Below are 20,216 nucleotides of genomic sequence, written 5' to 3'. Positions count from 1 at the left end.
AAAGTTGCTGGGGTACAGAAACTGCAGCCGGAGAGAGGAGTGAGAACATGTAAGAGAAACAACCCTGCGGACACCAAGGTCAGTGAAGAAGGAGGGGGAGGAGATGCTCCAGGCGCCGGAGCAGAGATTCCCCTGCAGCCCGTGGTGAAGACCATGGTGAGGCAGGCTGTCCCCCTGCAGTCCATGGAGGTCCACGGTGGAGCAGATATCTACCTGCAGCCCATGGAGGACCCCACGCCGGAGCAGGTGGGTTCCTGAAGGAGGCTGTGACCCCGTGGGAAGCCCGCGCTGGAGCAGGCTCCTGGCAGGACCTGTGGATCTGTGGAGAGAGGAGCCCACGGAGCAGGTGTCGTGGTTTAACCCCAGCCAGCAGCTAAGCACCACGCAGCCGATCACTCACTCCCCCCCCACCCAGTGGGATGGGGGAGAAAATCGGGAAAAGAAGCAAAACCCACGGGTTGAGATAAGAACAGTTTAATAGAACAGAAAAGAAGAAACGAATAATGATAATGATGACAACAGCAATAATGAAAGGATTGGAATGTACAAATGATGCGCAGTGCAATTGCTCACCACCCGCTGACCGGCACCCAGCTAGTCCCCGAGCGGCGATACCCCGCCCCCACTTCCCAGTTCCTATACTAGATGGGACGTCACATGGTATGGAATACCCTGTTGGCCAGTTTGGGTCAGGTGCCCTGGCTGTGTCCTGTGCCAACTTCTTGTGCCCCTCCAGCTTCCTTGCTGGCTGGGCATGAGAAGCTGAAAAATCCTTGACATTAGTCTAAACACTACTAGCAGCAACTGAAAACATCGGTGTTATCAACATTCTTCTCATACTGAACTCAAAACATAGCACTGTACCAGCTACTAGGAAGACAGTTAACTCTATCCCAGCTGAAACTAGGACAGCAGGTTTTCTGGCAGGACTTGTGACCCCGTGGGGGACCCACGCTGGAGCAGTGTGCTCCTGAAGGACTGCACACCGTGGAAAGGACCCATGCTGGAGCAGTTCGTGAAGAACTGCAGCCCATGGGAAGGACCCACGTTGGAGAAGTTCGTGGAGGACTGTCTCCCGTGGGAGGGACCCCACGCTGGAGCAGGGGAAGAGTGTGATGAGTCCTGCCCCTGAGGAGGATGAAGCGGCAGAAAATAATGTGTGATGAACTGACCGTAAACCCCATTCCCTGTCCCCCTGTGCCGCTGGGGGGGTTGGTAGAGAAGCCGGGAGTGAAGTTGTGTCCGGGAAGAAGGGAGGGGTGGAGGGAAGGTGTTCTGAGATTTGGTTTTCTTTCTCATTACCCTGCTCTGCTTGATTTGTAATAAATTGAGTTAATTTTCCCCAAGTTGAGTCTGTTTTGCCCGTGACGGTAAGTGGTGAGTGATCTCTCTCCTGTCCTTATCTCGACCCACAAGCTCTTTGTTATATTTTCTCTCCCCTGTCCAGTTGAGGAGGGGGAGTGATAGAATGGCTTTGGTGGGCACCTGGCAACCAGCCAGGGTCAACCCATCACAATGCTTTATTTTTTTGCTCGTTCAAATGGTGATTACAGACCCTTTTACTCACTTCAGGTCCTGCTGGTGCCGTGATTTAATTTTGTTACATTTGCATGCTCTGCTCAGTGTCGCTGAGGTGCAAATGACCTTCGGTCTTTGCTCTACCTGCAGCTTACGCGCCTCTCTCATGGGGGTAGTGGGCTTTCCCTGCCACCAACCAGGTTAGTCTCGAGGCTGGTGGGACTGGGGGTGGCGCTCATTGGCTGTTCCTGCCCACAGCTACAGTCGGCAGCCCACAGGTGGGCTGGCACCTGGCCATACACCACGCATGGACCTTCCAGCGGCCACCTAGGGCCTCACGGCGCCCGCCCAGGCTGGTTCATACAACCGTGCCCTGGGCCTGTGTCTCGGTTTCGGTGACCCGTTTCAGCGCTACAGCGTTTAGACCAGGCCGTAGCGGCTCATACTACCAGTCGGGGCTGCTGCTGCCTCCTGAGTGCCTGCCTTCTCCTCAGGCCGCTCTCCTGAGCAGTTGCTGGTGCCGGTAAGAGTAACGCCTTAGAGCTGTGCCGCCGCATGGTTAATTACGGCGACGCCGGGGACTCCACAGGTGGAGCGGGCTCTGGGGATTCCCCCGCCACCCCACGCGGAACGTTCGGGATTGTTCCCGTGACGTCACGGCAGGGGGGCTCACGCAGCAGGGCGGGGTCGCACCCTCGGTGGCGACCTGGAAGCTCCGCCCCAGACACTCGCGGGGTCGCGCGCCCGATCTTGCGAGGCTTGGGCTTGCAGAGGATTGCGGCTCGGAGCGGCGCCATTTTGGGAGTGAGGTGAGCGGGAGGCGGGTGTGTGTGTGTGTGTGTGTGCGCGCGCGCGGGTATGTGTGCGCGCGCGCGGGTATGTGTGCGCGCGCGCGTCGTTCTCGCGTCTGGGGCTCCCAAGGTTCTTGGGGGGTGGCCTGGTGGTGGTGGGCTGTGGGTGCTGGGGAAGGAGGCGCGGAAGGGCCGCCCCGTTCCTTCCCCCGCCGCGAGGCGAGGCCCGCCCTCGGGGAGGGCAAAGGGAGCTGCTCCTGGCGTGGCGGTGGCTGTTGCTGCGTGGGGGTAGCGCGGCCGGTGAGTGCCTGAACGCGGGCTGCGGCACCCCTGGAAATTAGGGCGAGCACCCAGCGCGGGCTGGTGGAGCCCTTCCTGGGGCCCGCCGCGGCGCCGCAACAAAAGGCCCGGTTGGGCCGGGGAGCTGGAGGTCTGCCTGCGCACTTCACAGGCAGGCGACCCCGAAGCGGTGAGGCTTCCCCTAGGCGGCTCCCGCCGCTCCCCTGGGCTTGTTCTGTGTTTAAGCTCCGTGTCCCTGGCCCAGGTCAGCGCCTTCCTCCCCAGGTGCTTCCTGCAGATCATTTATCTTTCCGAATAAAATAAGAAATGCCTCTTTCCGGTTGTTTTTTATTCTCGGAAATTAGAAACAGGAAAACGTTTTCACTGATAGGCTGCTTTCTTCAGGATGTGAGTGAATGTTTAACTGAGGCTTCTGTACTCGGGTTTGGCTTCCTGATTACATGTGCGTTTGCTTTTAAAAATTCAGATTTATGTACTTGTCTAACGCCAATTCATATTTCAAAAGGGAAAACTGATTGTTCTGTTTCTTTTTCCCGTAGGCAATTTGGGTTACAAATACAGTCCTGGATACTTGGAGCCTTTTGCTTCAGCTGGTAGGGAGGAAAAAAGGGGGAAACCGTCCTGCACCAGTTGCTTCTTGTGAAAGGGGAGAAATATCGGACACTGATCTAGGATTATTTGTCCAAGTGCTTCCTCCTGAAAAGACTTCTGAAACAATCATTAGGCATCTGAGAAGTGAATTGGAAGTTTGAAGTCGTGAGCTTTTTCTTTCCAGCAGTGCAGAGTGCCTCACCCTTGGATGCTTTTGTCCTCGTGGCATGGATACATGGCTAAATTTATCAAGTTCTGAATACTTCAACTGCCAAAATAAAGCGCTGTTTTGCTTTTAGTTACTTTTTTCTTCCAAGCAACGTTCTGAGTCATAGGCATAACCAGTTTTGTTAACTGGCTCCAGGTTAAATGCAGCTTGAGTTACTGTGTAGATGTTGCTGAAAAGTTTCATGGCAGATATTTTTACCCTTATTTTATTTTTTAGATTTTCTGATATAGCCTTCTGTTATTTCGCAGTGAGACCTATTTTCTAAATGAAGTGTCTAATATAAATTTGTTTATAATTTTTTTCTTTTATATTTTTTTTTTTGTTGAAAAATGTTGCCAATAAGCAATGTGGTGGTATCCAGATAGCTGTTGTTTACAAATGCCTCTGTTACCCGAAGCTAGGAAATGTTCCTCTGTTCAGATGTGAAATTTGGATTTTTGGCTTCACAGTTTGTGGTGTAAAAAGTGTATTTATTTCACCTGTAGCTGATGCTTCTTATAGTGAAATGTACATGGAATAGACAAGAGAAGCAGCTGTCAGAAAAAAAAAAAAAAAAGCTCCTTAAGGTAGAGACTTGGCAAATTTTGGAAATAGCCTTGCAGAATCTGTAAGCAAGAAGGATGGGTAGCTGATTTCTGTGAGGTCAAATCTATGTCAAACAGCTACGAATGTAGTATTGATAAGAACTCTGGATATTATCTTAAGGAAAACAAACTGGAAAAATATAAGTCACGCAGTACTAACACCTTGTGCAGTCCTCTTGGATTAGGTAAGTGTTGTAGTGTTCATAAATCAATTTACACTTGAATAAACATTTTTAGTAGAATGGTTAAACCAGTAACATTTACTGCCTAGAGGATGTTGGGCTTTTTTTGGAGAATGTTGAAATGAGCTTGCAGAATATAATTTTTACTTGCCATTTTTAATAATTAATGGAATATGTTTAAGAATTTGAAGAATACATGTATCGCTACAAAGAGAAATTTGTAAGTACGAGTGTGATTTTTCTGGGAGATTAAAAAAATATGTGTATCTAGACTGAATCCGTAGGTAACTTATCCTTTATGTTAATATTGTAATCTCAACAATGAGCTGTTATACTTATTGAACAAGTCTGCTGGATGACTTGCGCATCTCAGTCTTTCCATTTGCATTAGACATTTTTGCAGCATAAAGTTACTGATAATGTAGCATTGCTTTTTTTATTTCCTTCCACTGTTGTTTGTCACTTATGGAAGCCAGGTATTTATTACCAAAATTCATTTACTGCCTATGCAAACTGGCTTTTTAATGTGTTGATATTTTAAGGTTGGGTTCAGAGTAATTTCCTATTCTATTATGGGAATGAATGAGTCTGGTTTGAAAGTATACCATAACACCCTCCCCCCCCTTTTTGGAAGGATTCAAAACAAAATATAGTGGTGAACTAACCAATTTTACATGTTATTGTTAGATGTATTGCTGCCCCCTTCCCCCCATAGTGGTTAAATGTTTCTGAAGATAGATATAGTTTAAATGTTGAAATTAATATATTTACAATATATTTTTTGTAGGTTTGCTTTCAGCTGGATTACTACTGCCTCAAAATTAAGATGGACAGAACAACTTAATTCAAAAGTCAGTGATAATTTTACTAAGTTCTCTCCCCCCACCTCACTTATTTAAAACTTTGATTATTCATAAATTAAAGCATTATTGGGTAGACTGTAAACTGAGTGTCTGGTAAAGGTGACACATTGTCGTGGTTTAACCCCAGCCAGCAACTAAGCGCCACACAGCCACTCACTCACTTCCCCCCCACCCAGTGGGATGGGGGAGAGAATCAGAAAAAATAACACAAAACAACTCGTGGGTTGAGATAAGAACAGTTTAATAGGACAGAAAGTAAGAAACTAATAATGATAATAATAACAATAATAAAATGACAATAATAATAATAATAAAAGGATTGGAATATACAAAACAAGTGATGCACAATGCAATTGCTCACCACTTGCCGACCAATGCCCAGTTAGTTCCTGAGCAACAATCTGCGCCCACCCCCCAGGCCAACTCCCCCCAGTTTATATACTAGGCATGATGTCACATGGTATGGAATACCCTGTTGGCCACTTTGGGTCAGCTGCCCTGGCTGTGTCCCCTCCCAACTTCTTGTGCCCCTCCAGCCTTCTTGCTGGCTGGGCATGAGAAGCTGAAAAATCCTTGACTTGGTATAAACACTACTTAGCAACAACTGAAAACATCAGTGTTATCAACATTATTCTCATACTAAATCCAAAACTTAACACTATACCAGCTACTAGAAAGAAAATTAACTCTCTCCCAGCCAAAACCAGGACACACATTTACCTTAGTTGTGACCTTTTCCAAAATTTTTCAGAGATTCTGCAATACTGAAGTATTAGTAATAGTGAGCTAATGAAAAAAATGGTTTTCTTTAATGGCACTGCAAAGATGTTTGGGAAGATGGCTTGTGTTAAAGCCTTGTAGAAAAGTAATTTTAAACATGTGAAACTGCATCTAAAGATTACTACAGTGTTGGTTTTTTGTTTTTTTTTTTTTTTTTTTTTCTTTTTTTCTCCTGTAACTTGTTATTTTGACCATAAATGAAAGACTTGCACCTAAATAAGTATTTTAAATTCTTAGGCTCACTGAAGTAGTTCTGTTCTGTGTGTTGTCTTGTCAGTATCTAAAAGTTGATCTAGCTTTAGTATTTTGCTTTCTTTGAATGGCTTTGCTGTTTTGTTGTTATAACTTCTATTTCAATTTTGCTGTTTTGAAAACATGGAAACTGGAACATGAATAGGAGTCTTCTGTAATCTCTCATGGTTGTGGCTTGGGGCTCTTCTATGTCGAGTCTCAGTGTGGCTGGGATTGACTGAATGAACTGAGCCACATGTAAAGGAACCAAACTAACAGAATAGAATTATCTTCCTTGTTCTTCTAGTTGCGTTAGTCTGTTTTGCTTGAAAACACTTGGTAAATGGGAAGAATTCAGGTGTGAGTGGCTATTTCATTAGATTTTGTCTATTATATGGCCATAAACATAGTAATACAAGTACTTGCTTCTTAAATCATAGAAAAAGTGATGTCTGTCTGATTTCAAGCTATTAGCTTTCAGTGCTATGAGACACTTTTACCTCTTGATAAGAGGTTCTCACTGAAATCAAGGAACTGCATTCCCTCCACTTACTATTTTGGGTGACATCTTTATCTGGACTCTTTCTCTTCTAGATGTTTTGAAGAGTTTGCTTTTTAGCTTTATTAAATTAACTCTTTCTTTACATCTGTCTGGTTGCTGGTAGGATAATTCTTTTTTTTCTTTTCACTGTGTTTGCACTTGGGAAGTGCATTTGTTCTTATTTGTATGCATATGTATTTGGCACCAATTCAGGCATGTTTTACAGCTGTGCCCTTGTACCCTAAGCAAAATTCATACTTGGGTGAGGACCACTGAGGAGAAAATGCCTAGCATGCTAGTCCACTTTAATTCCTTCTTTAGATTTTTATTTGTATAATGCTGACAATCTGTTAAGTGGTTTGCAGACAACTATGAAGATAAGGTCCTTGCCCCAGAGAGCTTATACTTTAAGCCTTGATGTAAACATAGCTTTTGTACTGGAATAACTGTCAGCAGCTTGGCTCTTTTACTGATGCATTTATTCTGGTAGAATCCTAAAATGGGTACCTTTGTATTGAGAAATTGTCTTGAATGGTGTAGGCTGCTCTGCTGTGTGAAAAAACTGCTGGTGGAAGCTTTTAAGAGTAAGCAGAGTTTAAACTTGCAGCAAAGCTTAAGTGGAATTAAATCTGTAAAATGATATAGGGAAATTGTGTAGATATTTAGCTTTGTTAGTACTTCACAAGCTAATGTATGTTAAGCTCTTTTCTCCATTCTAGTGAGATTCTTCTGTTTAAAATGTATGGATAAAACAGTTTGACAGTGATAGTTCATCAATAACTTCTGGGGAAGTTGCTCTTAGTTCTTTATTTTTTAGTACTAGGAGTAAATTCTGTCCTGCAAGGAGAACTATTTGCAGACTTTATTATAAGCAAACTTGAATGATACTTGGCATGCTTTTTGTTTTGTTTTTTTTTTGTTACTGTGTGGTTTTGAGCAGTAGTATTACACAGTGACTGATGATAATGGCTTATGTGGTACCATCAACTCTTCCACAATCATCTCCTTTCATATTTTGGGTAAACATAGTCTGGGAAACAGCTGAAATTATATAGAATCATTTTTCTGCTTTATATGCTCAGGATATTTTAAAACTGCCACTTTTTTCAACTGCTTTTTCTTCAGATCCTTGTGAAGACTCCAAAGTGCAAAAGCATTCCCGGTGATTTTGTTACATAATGTATGCTGAACTGGGTGGTGATGTTAGTGCACTAATGCTTCAGCTTTTGGACTTTGAACCTTGCAGAGGACAAGAGATTAGTGTTTATCCAGCTTTCTGCTAAATGGTACTGCAAGTGTAGGATTTCAAGCAGAAGGAACCTGGTTGTAGTTTACCTTCAAATATGAAGTTTTTCTGTGTTACAACATAGCTTTTTTTAATTTACATTTTGGTACAGTGCAAGAAGGAAAACTTTTTTGGATAAAAGTGATGATCAAGGTATTCTAAGCTCTCTCATTAACTTTGTCTCTCTCTAAAACATTTCCTAAAAGATGTTTTGATTTTTGTGACAATAATATTTGATTCACAGAAGTGATGTAAACCCTGTTGCTTGTGAACCATATCTATATACAGAAAGGGGACCATATGATAAGGAGCAGTGGTTGGGATTTTTAGAACACCAGTGTCCCACCAAGTCTTCTGACATTCTAGATCCTTATGCAAAACAAAGGTAGTGAGTGCACTTTAGTTGATTCATCCTCACATAAGGAACTTGAGCCCTAAGTAGAAATGAAGGTGGGTTTTTCTTAGGTGTTTTTGTTTGTTTTTGCTAAGTCACTGTAAAGCTAGGTTTTAGGGCTGTGTCGGTACTAAAGAATGTGTTGGCTTTTTATGGTTAAAAAATTGACTGTTACAGTTTGATTCCATACACTTCTCATACCCTGGCATGTCATAAGATTTTTTTTTGAGGTGTTCAGATTTGACAGAGGACTTTGTCCCATCCTCAGTGTTCTATAGGAAGCCTTAGTTCTCATATATATATTTTTTTTTTTAAAGATGAGGCAAGAAGGTAAATTAAAAGAATGGATATTTTCTTTTATACTTCCTAATTGTCCACTGTTAGAATACTCATCAGAATAGTTCTGTATTGGATGGTGGGGACAGTGAGACTAAAACTGGAGATTTTACTTGCTCTGCAGTAGCACAGTTGAGAAAGAAGAGGCTTCAGCTGAATTGTTTGGAACTTTTTAATGTCTGTTGAACTAGTGGGAGAGAAGACCTTTAAAGGTTCAACTCCCTTTCCTTTTATTGGAGGTGTGAGTCTTTTGACAATAAATTTTAGAGAACCAAATAACTTGAGAGAATTACCATATCCAAACTTAACCTTGTTTGTAAATTATCATATGTCTGTAAACCCTCTTCTACACTGAAATGGGGGGGGGGGCGGGGCGACACACACATTTTCCTTTCAAAGTGTTAAAAGGTTGGTTGTAAAGATTGAAGCTTATTCTTTTGTTGTGGCTGTGCATTTACATGGAGAGAAAATAAGGGAAATAAATACTCTTTAGTTCAAGTAGTTGTCATGCTTTTGCAGCAGTTTGTGATCAGTAGAAATATTTCCATTTTCAAAAACTCCGTAAAGCTTGTGTTAGGGTTTGAATATTCTTTTTTATTAACATACAAATTTTGAATAGCAAAATAACAACTTGAAATTAGCTTGTTTTGCTTTGTTCAAACTAAATGAATGACAGAGTAAGCTGTGTTTTTGAAGGGGAATAAAAATTGAGATGTGTGGGGTTTAAACAAAAGTATTATTTAAAGCTTACACTTACCAACTTCAAATTAGCGCTATTCTTGACTAGAGATAACAGGGAAGGATATTTTATCACAAGAAATTTTCAGTTTAAAAGAAAATGTGGGGGCTTTTTTGTGGCAGAAGGAAAAAACTTTTGATGGAGCAGGTTATTTTAACGGCCTGCTTGGTTGAGGAAAAATCCTGAACATTTCTGTTTGTGAAGAAGAGAGACTGTGTAGTCTGATGGTTAGGATTTGAGCATATAGTTTCTTTGCCTAATTCAGAGCAAAACTTTGTAGTTCTGTGGCTGATGCTAAATAGATGAAGTAAACATTTGAAGCTGGCCCAAGATGGGAGAACTGAAGGGTCAATTTATTCTGTAGCTCTTTTATTCCAGAGTTGCTCTGTTTTAGTGTGAACTTTGCCTGCTGCTGCTGATGCTTCAGGGAAAAAAAAATTTGACCTTGGCAAATAGCTTGCTTGCTTTGTTGTTGTGAAATGCAGTACAGTTGGTATTTGGCATATCTCTGACAGTGAACATTCAGTTTTAATTCCCTCATAGAAAATTGTGTGCCTCCCTTCCCTTCTTGTAGATGGCTGCTCTTTTTTAAGATGTCACACAGACTTGCTTATTGGGCCCCTCTGAAATTCATATATGCTTGGTTTGTCTTCCTGACTTAATAAGGATGTGGTACAATTGCTTGTACTGCCATGTATTGCCAGTCTGCCTATTGGGTGAAATTTCAGAGTGAAATCTGTAACTTATGTAGTTGTGGTGGCAAGAGTCCCTAATAGAGTCCCTAAATTTAGGACAAATGGTATGAGAATGAGTAAGCATCCTATGGTTTTTTTTTCTCTCCTGATAAGCACAGGGGAAAAAGATTTTTTTTTATTTTTTATTTTTTTTTTTAAATGAACAGCAGTTGATCTGTTGTGTGGTATGTGCATGTAAGAGAAGGCTTGCTAGCAGACAAATGAGTTCTTCGTGGTCTGTCAGTATAATTAAAGCAAATTCCTGTAAATGCTAGTACAAGTGCATATTATTTACTTATTCAAATACTTTAAATGATTTTTTTTTTTAAATTTATTTAAAAGTAGAACAGTCCCATGTTTCTGAAAGGCAGAAGTGTTTTTCTAAATTGTTGATCAATGTTACCTATTTGCCTTAGTGGCTCCTCAGTCTTTGTCAAGGCAGCTCTTGTTTGATGTCAAGCTGGAAGGATGTATCAAGTGAATTTCTAAAGAAGTCTCTTCAGTATTTATTAATAACTTCATTCATGAAATGGAGTGTATGCTTGTTAAATTTGTAGATACTATGAATCTGAATAGAGGTTGCAAGTGCTTTGGGGGACACGGAATGCAGAAATGTCTCTGCTGGGGATAGCTTAAGAAGTAATGGACTTGAATAGCAGGAAATAAGACTTATGTCAGACCTTATAGAAGAAACCTTTCTAGTGATGCAAGAGTAGTTCAATACTGGGACATGTTGCAGAAGAAAGTGATAGTCTCAGTTGTTGGTCTAACTTAAGTTAGAAAGCAACGAAGAATCAATCAAACTGATGTTTGGCAACCAAGCTGATTGTGAAGGGTTTAAGCATAGCAAATCCTGTCTGTGGCAGCAGAGTGGTCTTGCTGACATCCCATTCTCGCTTTTTGTGATCTGTTTTCAATTTACCAAAAATATCTTCCTAAGACTGCAGTGTATCCTAGAGCCATCAGATATTTGCTAGATCATCAAAACAGAGCTCATGCTTGTAGTGAAAATATTTTTATATTAAAATACATTCTAGGACAAACTTGTTGGCAACACCAGAAAGGTAGCATCTATGAGAGTATGTATGAAGCCCAGTAAAACATGGTATTGTCAACTTAAAGCTGGGTAGGCTGTGTACTCTAAAATGTAGTTTTAAAAAAAAGATATTTGTCCTTTCCTGACCTGCTGTGTGTTTCCCAAATTAATGGATAGGGTATTTGTGCCTTTTAGAAGTTAGTGAGTAAATAAGGTTTAATAATGAAAATACTCGATTTTCCTGTGTCTAATTGCCAGACCGATATTATGTACAAGCAGGTGAGAGAAAGTGTTTTCTTTACTTCAGTGGTGTGGAGATCAGTATCTTCAGTAGTTGCTTTTCTTGGTAGTCTTTAACTGTAAACCTATGAAATTGGTTCTAAAAAATACATTTATGCTTTTGTTATTGTTGTTCTTTTAACAAAATTAGCTGGAAGAATTAGGCCTAAAAGAGTTTCTTTTATGGGCTTATTGAAATTTACAGATATTCTGCTGCTGACTTTGCACTCTGAGTATTGTTTAGTTTTGGCTCAGGCTTCTTTGTCACTTCACTATACTGTTTTGGAGGAAAGGGATTGACTCATCTGACTCAGCAGCACTATCAAAAACCTTTTTAGAGCTTTTAATTGGAAAACTGAGAACATGGGGAAGACTTGAATCTGCTTCTAGAATAATTTTTGTGGGAAGAAATATATACCCAGTATCAATGAGCTGTGGATAAAGTTTGGTTAAAAACACTTTTCCAGTCCTTAGATACTTGGTGATCACCAAGTCTCACCTCAGCCCTTGATTTATTTGCGAAGGTAAAAGGTAGGGATGTTAGTAAGTTAAGAATAAACTCTTTTCATGGCAGTTGGATAAATAGTAGCGTTAGGAAGCTTGACTAGATTTCTAAAAACAGTAAGGCTAATTTATTAAGAAATCACATTGTTAGTGCTTTTGTTGTCCCATACCTAATAGCCGATTCACCAATAATAACTTGGTAATACCTTTTGGATCCTTTGTTATGTTCTTATTCGGTATAAACCTAATCTCTCCATTTGTTTTTTAGACTGTAAATGCCTTGGTCTGAAGATTTTATTGTGCTGATCTTCCAGTATTGATACCTGTCTTAGTCCTTTCTAAAAATTTCATGATTCTTTTGCTTGGAGATGAGAACTGTATCTGAGGGAAGGAGAAAAAAAAAATATTTTTCTTGCTGTAGTGTGTTCACATTTAATTTGCTATTTCTTAATTTAGCATCTGTTTCTATACCATTGCTAAACATGATTAATCAGTAAAAGTGAACTTGGTTCCTGTTAGAGAAGCTATTTTTGTGACAGTTCTGTGACTCTAGAACTTCCTTTTTTTTTTTTTTTTTTTTTTTTTTTTATTAGTCTGACATAATTGGATTCTTTAGAAAATTTCTCTGGGATTTCTTTTGAAGTTAATTTAGAAGAGAGTGTTGGATGACTTCAGTAGAGTAATTTATAACAAGTTATTTGGGTGACACATACTTTTAAACTTGTCTCTATTTAATGATAGTGGATTTTGTGCATCTTACCTTATAGTTTAACTCTGGTATCAGAGGTACCTAAAAACTTTAGCATGAGCTCACTGCATAAAAAAGAACCAGCAGCTCAACGTAGTAGTGCAGTTTAATGCTTACAAATCTGCTATATTTCCTTTTAGAAGTTGGAACATTCTCCTCTGTCACTGGAAGTCTGCAGTAGTCTGGTTCAGGCCAGAATACAATAATAATTATCAGTTATCAAGTTCAGATTCCACAGCTCTTACTAAAACTTTCTCAAATTACAGCAGCTTTAAAGTGAACTACATCTGTGCTCACTAACAGATCTGCACTCTGTTGTGCAGAGATGTGGAATATGTGTTTATTTGTGTCTCCCTGTAAAATGCATGTGGATGTTAATTGTTTTCACTAGCTGAATTTCTAATAGTGTGTTGTCCTGGTTTCAGCTGGGATAGAGTTAATTTTTTTTCTGGTCGCTGGTATACTGTTATGTCTTGGATTCAGTATGAGAAGAATGTTGATAAAACACTGATGTTTTCAGTTGTTGCTAAGTAGTGTTTAGACTAAAGTCAAGGATTGTTCAGCTTCTGATGCCTAGCCAGCAAGAAGGCTGGAGGGGCACAAGAAGTTGGGAGGGGACACAGCCAGGGCAGCTGACCCAAAATGGCCAAAGGGGCATTCCATACCATGTGACATCATGCCCAGTATATAAACTGGGGGGACTTGGCCTGTGGGTGGATCGCTGCTCAGGAACTAACTGGGCATTGGTCAGCGAGTGGTAAGCAATTGCATTGTACATCACTTGTTTTGTATATTCCAATTCTATTATTGTTATTATCATCATTATTATTTTCTTCCTTTCTGTCCTATTAAACTGTTCTTATCTCAACCCACGAGTTTTACTTTTTTCCCCATTTTTCTCCCCCATCCCACTGGGTGGGGGGAAGTGAGTGAGTGGCTGTGTGGTGCTTAGTTGCTGGCTGGGGTTAAACCATGACATGTGTATATCATACTTAAGATACTTTTGAGTCATTGACAATTTTGCAGTATCTAGCTGCAGAGCATGATTTGCATACCCTTATAATTCAGGCAGTTTCATCCATTTCTTTCCTTTCTATGCTATTGTTCAGCTTCAAGTAATATAGTTTTCATTATCTTGCATCTCTTGCTTACTGAGAGATGTTTTCCCACCTGTGGAGAGAGCATGGGGTAGAAAAAGTACTCTTGGGTTTTATCTTAAGCCATTACCTTCTCTTGCCCGTTTTCAAACTAGAGAATTTTACTGGATTTTGACAGTATTTCTGGACGCATAAACACTGTTTCCATTAAATCTAGAGAAAATATGGGTCTTGTGGTGGTCCTGAGCATCTAGTCTTATTAAGGAACTTTAATATGGCCTCTAAGATTAACTTTTAGGGACTAATTTGAAAAATCAGCTTCTTCTAGGAAGCTAATGAAATAGCTCCTGCAATCCATTCTAGATAGTACTGGAAAATATTTCAAGAACCTAATTTTGCCACAGCTTTCTGATTAGACCTTACGCAAGATGCTTCATCCCATTTATAAGAGGAAATAAAGGAGTGAATGTTACAGTTGTATTTTCATGATGCCTGTGATATATTTGATTAGTGTGACACTTCGGTAATAAAAGTGCAGATGTGATGCTATAAATGAGATGAGGGTAGTTAGAGTCTAAAAACAGATCTGTGTGAGAAAATAATACCAGAAAACAGAAGGGAAATAATGATCAAAACACCACAAGTGTAATCCTCTTGTAAGGTAAGCATCTGAAAAGTACTTATTTCTTGTTTTTTCCAATTACAGGGACTTGCCATGAGGTGCTGAAGCCTTGTTTCATTGATTTGGAGAGACTGGACCTAAATGGCGCAGCATGACTTTGCTCCAGCCTGGCTTAATTTTCCTACTCTGCCGTCATCAACAAAGGTATGTTCTTTGCTGTTCTTTTGAACAGGCAGTCTCATTATTAGAGAAGTCTAAATGTCAACCTCAGTCATAGTAAAAATACAAATCTCTTTATGAATATGTGAAGGGTGATAACAGATGATATCTAGCAAGTCTTGCTGTCATGATTTAAATAGTTGGACCTTGGTTGTCAAGCTCGTACCTCCGGTAGGGGTTTTTGCTTGAGCATCTGAGTTCATGGAAAGAAGTATGTGCCCGGACACATAGTCAGAGCTGTTGGATTAAGATTGCCCTCTTCAGGAGTTTAAAATGAATTATAGTATTTTGTGCTAGAAGAACTGAGACAGGCGCATGTGCTTAATGTTCTTGCTTCTGATTTTGCTCTGTGTCCTATACATTTTACAGAAGTGTAATCCTATCATCCAAGTGATTAAAAAAAATGCTTTTGAAATAGACCTTCTGAAATGGCTCTTCAGTTGCTGGTGGGATGCTTGCTACTACTGGTAGCGTGTGGCACTTTCAAATAGTTGTGCGTTCTCGCTGTGGTGGTTTCATCTAGACTACTGCTACTCACTTTATACAATGGGACAGCTTGGAAACAAGAAATAGCAATCTCTGAATCGTTAGGATTTGTAAGTATTCTAGGAAGTCTTGAATATGTCTATCTCATGAATCTTTCTTTTCTTCTGGCCTATCCTTCTACTCTTTCTTAATTTGTGTGAATGCAGAAGCAGAGGCAGCACTGGATATTTCACACTCCTGTCGTCTGTTTTATTTCCCTATTTGTAGACCTGTTGTCTTCATTATAATCTTTTGAATGCAATATCCATATCTGCAGCTATGAGAGTGGCATTGCCTTGCTTTAATGTATTTATGTAAGTTTCTTGCTGTCTTTCATGTCTATGGAAAATGTTTAGCCTTTATAAACTTATGGAAATAGGCTTGTACTATTGTTAAATGCACAGTCAGTTGTCACTATTAGTTGTGTTCCCATTGCCTTACTTATATATGTCTACACACACACACGTACACACATGCATTTTTTAAGTCAGGTCACTGAATGTCCTTATTTATTATATTGCTCTATTCATCTTTCTTCTACATTGATCTGGCTAGCTTCTTTGTTTAGTATAGTCTATAAGCAACTGTCAGTTGCTGTTCAGGGAACATCAGGCCTATCTGTTCCAGGATGGTTCCTGCAATCTGTTTGTTTTCATTCTACTAGATTTCTGGGATATTCAACTCTTTTGATCTGCTTTTTCTAATTTAAATACATTTTCAATCAGAAAAGTAATCAGAGCTTAGTTTAATATGGTGTCACAACTGCAAAACAATCTTTCTCCACATATTTCAAGAATCTGCTGGAAGAGCTTTACCTGCATACTTAAAGTGTCAATATAGCAGGATAAAAATAAGTTCCAGCGCTACCCCAGTACTACTCGAATATATCTGGGGTATGTGTTGTATTTGTCACCTCATTCCTGAATTGTGGGAAATTTCATTGCAAGCATATGTTATGGATCCTGTTCTCTTCCATGAATCTTTGCCTCAAGGAGTTTAGATAGACTTTCTTTCATCTCTTCCAAAAACTCTGTAGTTGTATGCTTTCTCCATTATAATCTTTGTGCTTCATTGTTTGAAATGCAGCTTATTTCCTTGCATTACCTCCTCCCTCAATGATCAGCATTCTGTGATATAGAGTACATTTGGATGTTAAACACTTAAAGTCTTTTTGGTCCTACCCAATGTGTAGTAATTCCTAGTTTACGGAATAAGGCTTATCCTGTCATTCCTCTACAAGACAGGTCTCAAATATTGTGCCCCCCTGCTCCCTGTCCCCTCCATTTCCTAGAATAGATGTTTATTTCTGCTTCCCATATCTCGACAAAGCAGCTGAAGAGAAGAGCAGGTAAGAGGGATGGAGATGAAGAGGAAGAATGGGGTGAGGAAGGCAAGGTGTCTCATGTTTCATGCAGAATGGAGCTGGGATGAGGCTATGGTATCAACAACATTTAGACTTGAGAAGGAGAAACTGAACTCTGCCTGGTCAGTTTTTATTTCCCTGAAAGAGGCACTTTGCATCTATTGCATCTTTACGAGTTTGGTTTCCCCCTCAATCCTGGGTAGACGAGGCTTTCCCTTACGTAGGTAAAGGCTAGCATTAGAATCATAGAATCGTTTAGGTTGGAAAAGACCTTTAAGATCGAGTCCAACCATCAACCCAACACCACCATGCCCGTTAGAAAAAATTGATGCCAGGAAGCTGGGATTGTGAATGAGTTTTCTTAATGTGACTGATATAGATTACTGCTTGACTGAAATCCATCTCGCCTATTGCTGATGATTTCCTCTTAAGGATAAGCTTTTATATCATCTCCCTGCCACTTATATAGCAAAGTCTACTGAGATAGCTGCGTATCCATTGCTCAGTAGCTTTAGTTCAGGTCTGAAACTGATAAATTGCATTAGTGCAGTATTGCAGTTGAGCAGGTGGAAATGGGAAAGCATTGTGAATAGTGAAGCCATCTTGGGATATGGACAAAACTTTTCAGAAAGGATTGCTGTAAAATGTGTATGGGGAGATTGCAGATAGACTGGTAAACTCAGTAGTTTTTGCAAGCTTACTGTTACTTCATGTTAAGCAATAAGACTTCTTATACTTCAAAAATCTGCGTTGCTTTCTTTCTTGTTTGGTTAAATCAAGTCAGATAATTCCTCAACTTCCAGAAATCGCCAGTAGATTTCCTGTCGATTACAAAGTTTACTGTCATCTTTGCCACAAGAGGCTTGATAGACTGATACCTCCATCATGTGGGGAAAATGCAAACTGCATGATCTTTGCACACAATTTAGAGACTTTAGATGCATTATATCAAGTACAACTCAAACACTATATAAAGTGCTGTCAGTTATAGTTTGTGAAAATGTGATTGTTCTTCAAAGTTCATACAAAAAAAAAAAAAAAAAAAAGGAAGTTAAACTCCAAAGGCAATATTAGAAGGTTGTCGTATGTAAATGAACACATGAAGCTATCTTCTAAAATTTCATCTATGATCAACAGATCTGGAGCTTTTGGAAATTTTTGGCAGCTTATTCAAAGTTTGTTTATGAGGAATTATTTTTTACTTAAATATTGAGATTCATTATGATAATTTGTTAACTACTTAGATCTTTTGATAATTTCCTGTGGTTTTCTGTTTTTTCTCTCTCTCCAAGTTTGTCAAGGAAATAATTCACTTCCCAGGTCTCAAACTGAGAGGGAAATCCCTTTTCATTTGACTTCTATACACTTTGGAAATACATATCTATTGCTTATTTGAGTTTGAATTTTAAGCAGTGGATTTTGAACAGTACCTTGAGCTCTGCTGGGGCATTGTCAGTAGAACTTAGGTGTCATTTTTGTGTGATTGTCTTGTGGTGGTGGGGAAGGAGGAAATAATTTTCTTCAACATATTTTCAGAAGTAGTTAAACCTATTAATGTGATTTCCTTCTTTTTTTTTTTTTTTTCTACTCACTTTGACCAGTGGAGTACTTAAAATATTAATATGGCTTGTTTAGACGTTAACGGATAATAACTGTTGAAATAAACTTGGGGCTTTCATTTTCAAATGTGCACCGTTACTGCTATAATTTTTTTTTTTTTTTTTTTTTTTTTCCTTCCCTGAATGTTACTTAGTCTGGAGAGGGAGCAAGCTTCAGGCAGCAAAGTTGATGCTTTTGGTGCAGTAAAGTTGATACTCCCTGGAATCACTAAGCTTACTTTGCTCACATAGTACATTTCCACATTTATGTGCATTTATGCATTTGTAGCTATTATGGCCCTGGGAAGTGTTGGATCTCTTGTACATGTGCAATACAATGGACATATACGTGCACAGTATGTGCTGGAGGGAAGGGGGCTTTGCTTCATCTGCATCAAAGGTTGGCTGTGTGGCAGGGAGGTGCTGGGTAACACAGCTCTGCTATCACTCACTGGGATATGTGTGGTATGTGTTACGGAGGATCACACAATCAAATCCAACAGATGTTAAAAATCAGATTTATTCTTCAGAAAAAAAAGTTAGTTAAAACTGATAACCTTAGTAAACCACAGGCTCAATGATGTAAGAGGAATGAGTACTACACAGCTGACTTAAGAATTCTTAAGATTTAAAAGTGATGACTCAAAATGTGCATATCACTCACCTAAAAGATGAGGGCTCTCAACCTCGAGGAGTTACCTAGGGCAGCGTTCTGACCCAAGGGGAGAGTCCTCGACTACAGACCCGCTGCTCTGAGGAGGACTGATTCAAAATATCCTCTGGCAGGGCCCCATTTATACCCTTGTCAAATTTGATCTGTGGTCTCTTTAATCCCCATTGGCCAAAAGGTCAACACTTCCGTGTACCTGACGCATGTCTTGATTGGCCAGTTTGGCTTTCAACCTGTGGCCTCTAGGGTTTGGTTTTTTTTTTTTTCCTCTCCTCCCTGCCCAGAGAAGTTTTGTTTCCTGTCGAGGCGGGTGTACCTGCCACACAATCCACCCCGTGACCACAGTCACGATTCAACTGGTTTCCTTGGAGTGGTGGTACAGTCACCTCTTGCCTCCAAAGTTAAAAGGGAGTGCAGTCTGGTGATTTTGACGCTCATTGTGGGTCATCATTTCATTCTGGTCTAGAATTAGTGTGGAATATCTGATGTAGGAATATCCAGTGCACGAACAGTTTTTAAGGGAGTATACTTAACTGTTAGTACAGACTTCACTACCAAGCGTTTGATACAACTTATTGCAATACAGATGACAATAATCACAACTACAATCATTATTAAAGATTGGAGGAGGCTGGTCATCCATCCCATCAAAGAAAATCTGAACATATCAAAAAACTTTCCCAGCCAATTAGTCCCTAGTGCAGAAGCAATTGCCTCTGAGTCTCTTGCCACTTTCTTTATTTTGTTGATTTGATCTTGAAGCAGCATTGACTCATTTGGAATGTGGACACAGCAGTCGTCCATCGACAGGTTCAAAACTCCACATACACCCTTCTCTTTCAGTAGCATCAAGTCCAGTATGGCTTGATTTTGGATGGTCATTTTACTGGTATGTTGTAACTGATTGTTCAAGAGTCCCAAACTGTCAGATGTAACATTGGCTAAGGCTGATAGTTGTAAACTCAGTTCTAGAATGCTCTGTCGGTTTTGCACTGGAGCAACTCCTAACCCAAATATTGATTCCATCCACCACCCAACTTGTGTTGAGGCTTCCTGCCACCCCTTCTGTACACTCCTTGGCCTACGATCCCACCACTTGTATGGTACGGGCCCTTCCCGGTAAATGGGACAGAGAGAAAGCACAGCTAACATACAGGCTAGTCCCAGGACAGTTGGATATAGTCGGGAATACAAATGGCCATCAGAACATACCCACAGCAAGTTAGGGGGTGCAGGGACAGTGGCTGTTTGACATGAACCTGGTATGGTAGTAAGGCAACAACAGTAGCTTTTCTTGCTACAATCCAGGACAGAGGGTCGTAAGTAGCTAGTATTGCTACATAGACAGCCCTGTGTAAGAGCTTCTCGGGCAGGAGGATATAGCCATAGTAATGGCATTTCATCTATGTCTTTGCACCCAATTTCCACCTGACAGTTCCAGAGTGGAGATCTTCCTG

The 20,216-nt window shown here is 40.4% G+C and overlaps 1 protein-coding gene across 7 annotated transcripts in view; it reads left to right on the top strand.

Annotated features, from left to right (window-relative positions):
• Positions 1-2,075: 2,075 nt before the first annotated feature.
• LOC121232391 (vasculin-like) overlaps positions 2,076-20,216 on the top strand; it is a 43,754-nt gene continuing 25,613 nt past the window's right edge. Inside the window, exons 1-5 of one of the 7 annotated variants that reach the window (XM_041121404.1) lie at positions 2,076-2,327; positions 3,149-4,198; positions 4,983-5,046; positions 12,186-12,285; positions 14,469-14,588. In XM_041121404.1, the coding sequence (XP_040977338.1) occupies positions 14,526-14,588 (63 nt within the window). In that variant the 5' untranslated portion in view covers positions 2,076-2,327; positions 3,149-4,198; positions 4,983-5,046; positions 12,186-12,285; positions 14,469-14,525. The other 6 variants (XM_041121406.1, XM_041121401.1, XM_041121407.1 and 3 more) reach the window with 6 other exon arrangements.

This window comes from Aquila chrysaetos, assembly GCF_900496995.4.
Source record: "Aquila chrysaetos chrysaetos chromosome W unlocalized genomic scaffold, bAquChr1.4 W_unloc_1, whole genome shotgun sequence".
Taxonomy (NCBI): domain Eukaryota; kingdom Metazoa; phylum Chordata; class Aves; order Accipitriformes; family Accipitridae; genus Aquila; species Aquila chrysaetos.
This window is presented reverse-complemented; position numbering and strand designations above follow the sequence as displayed.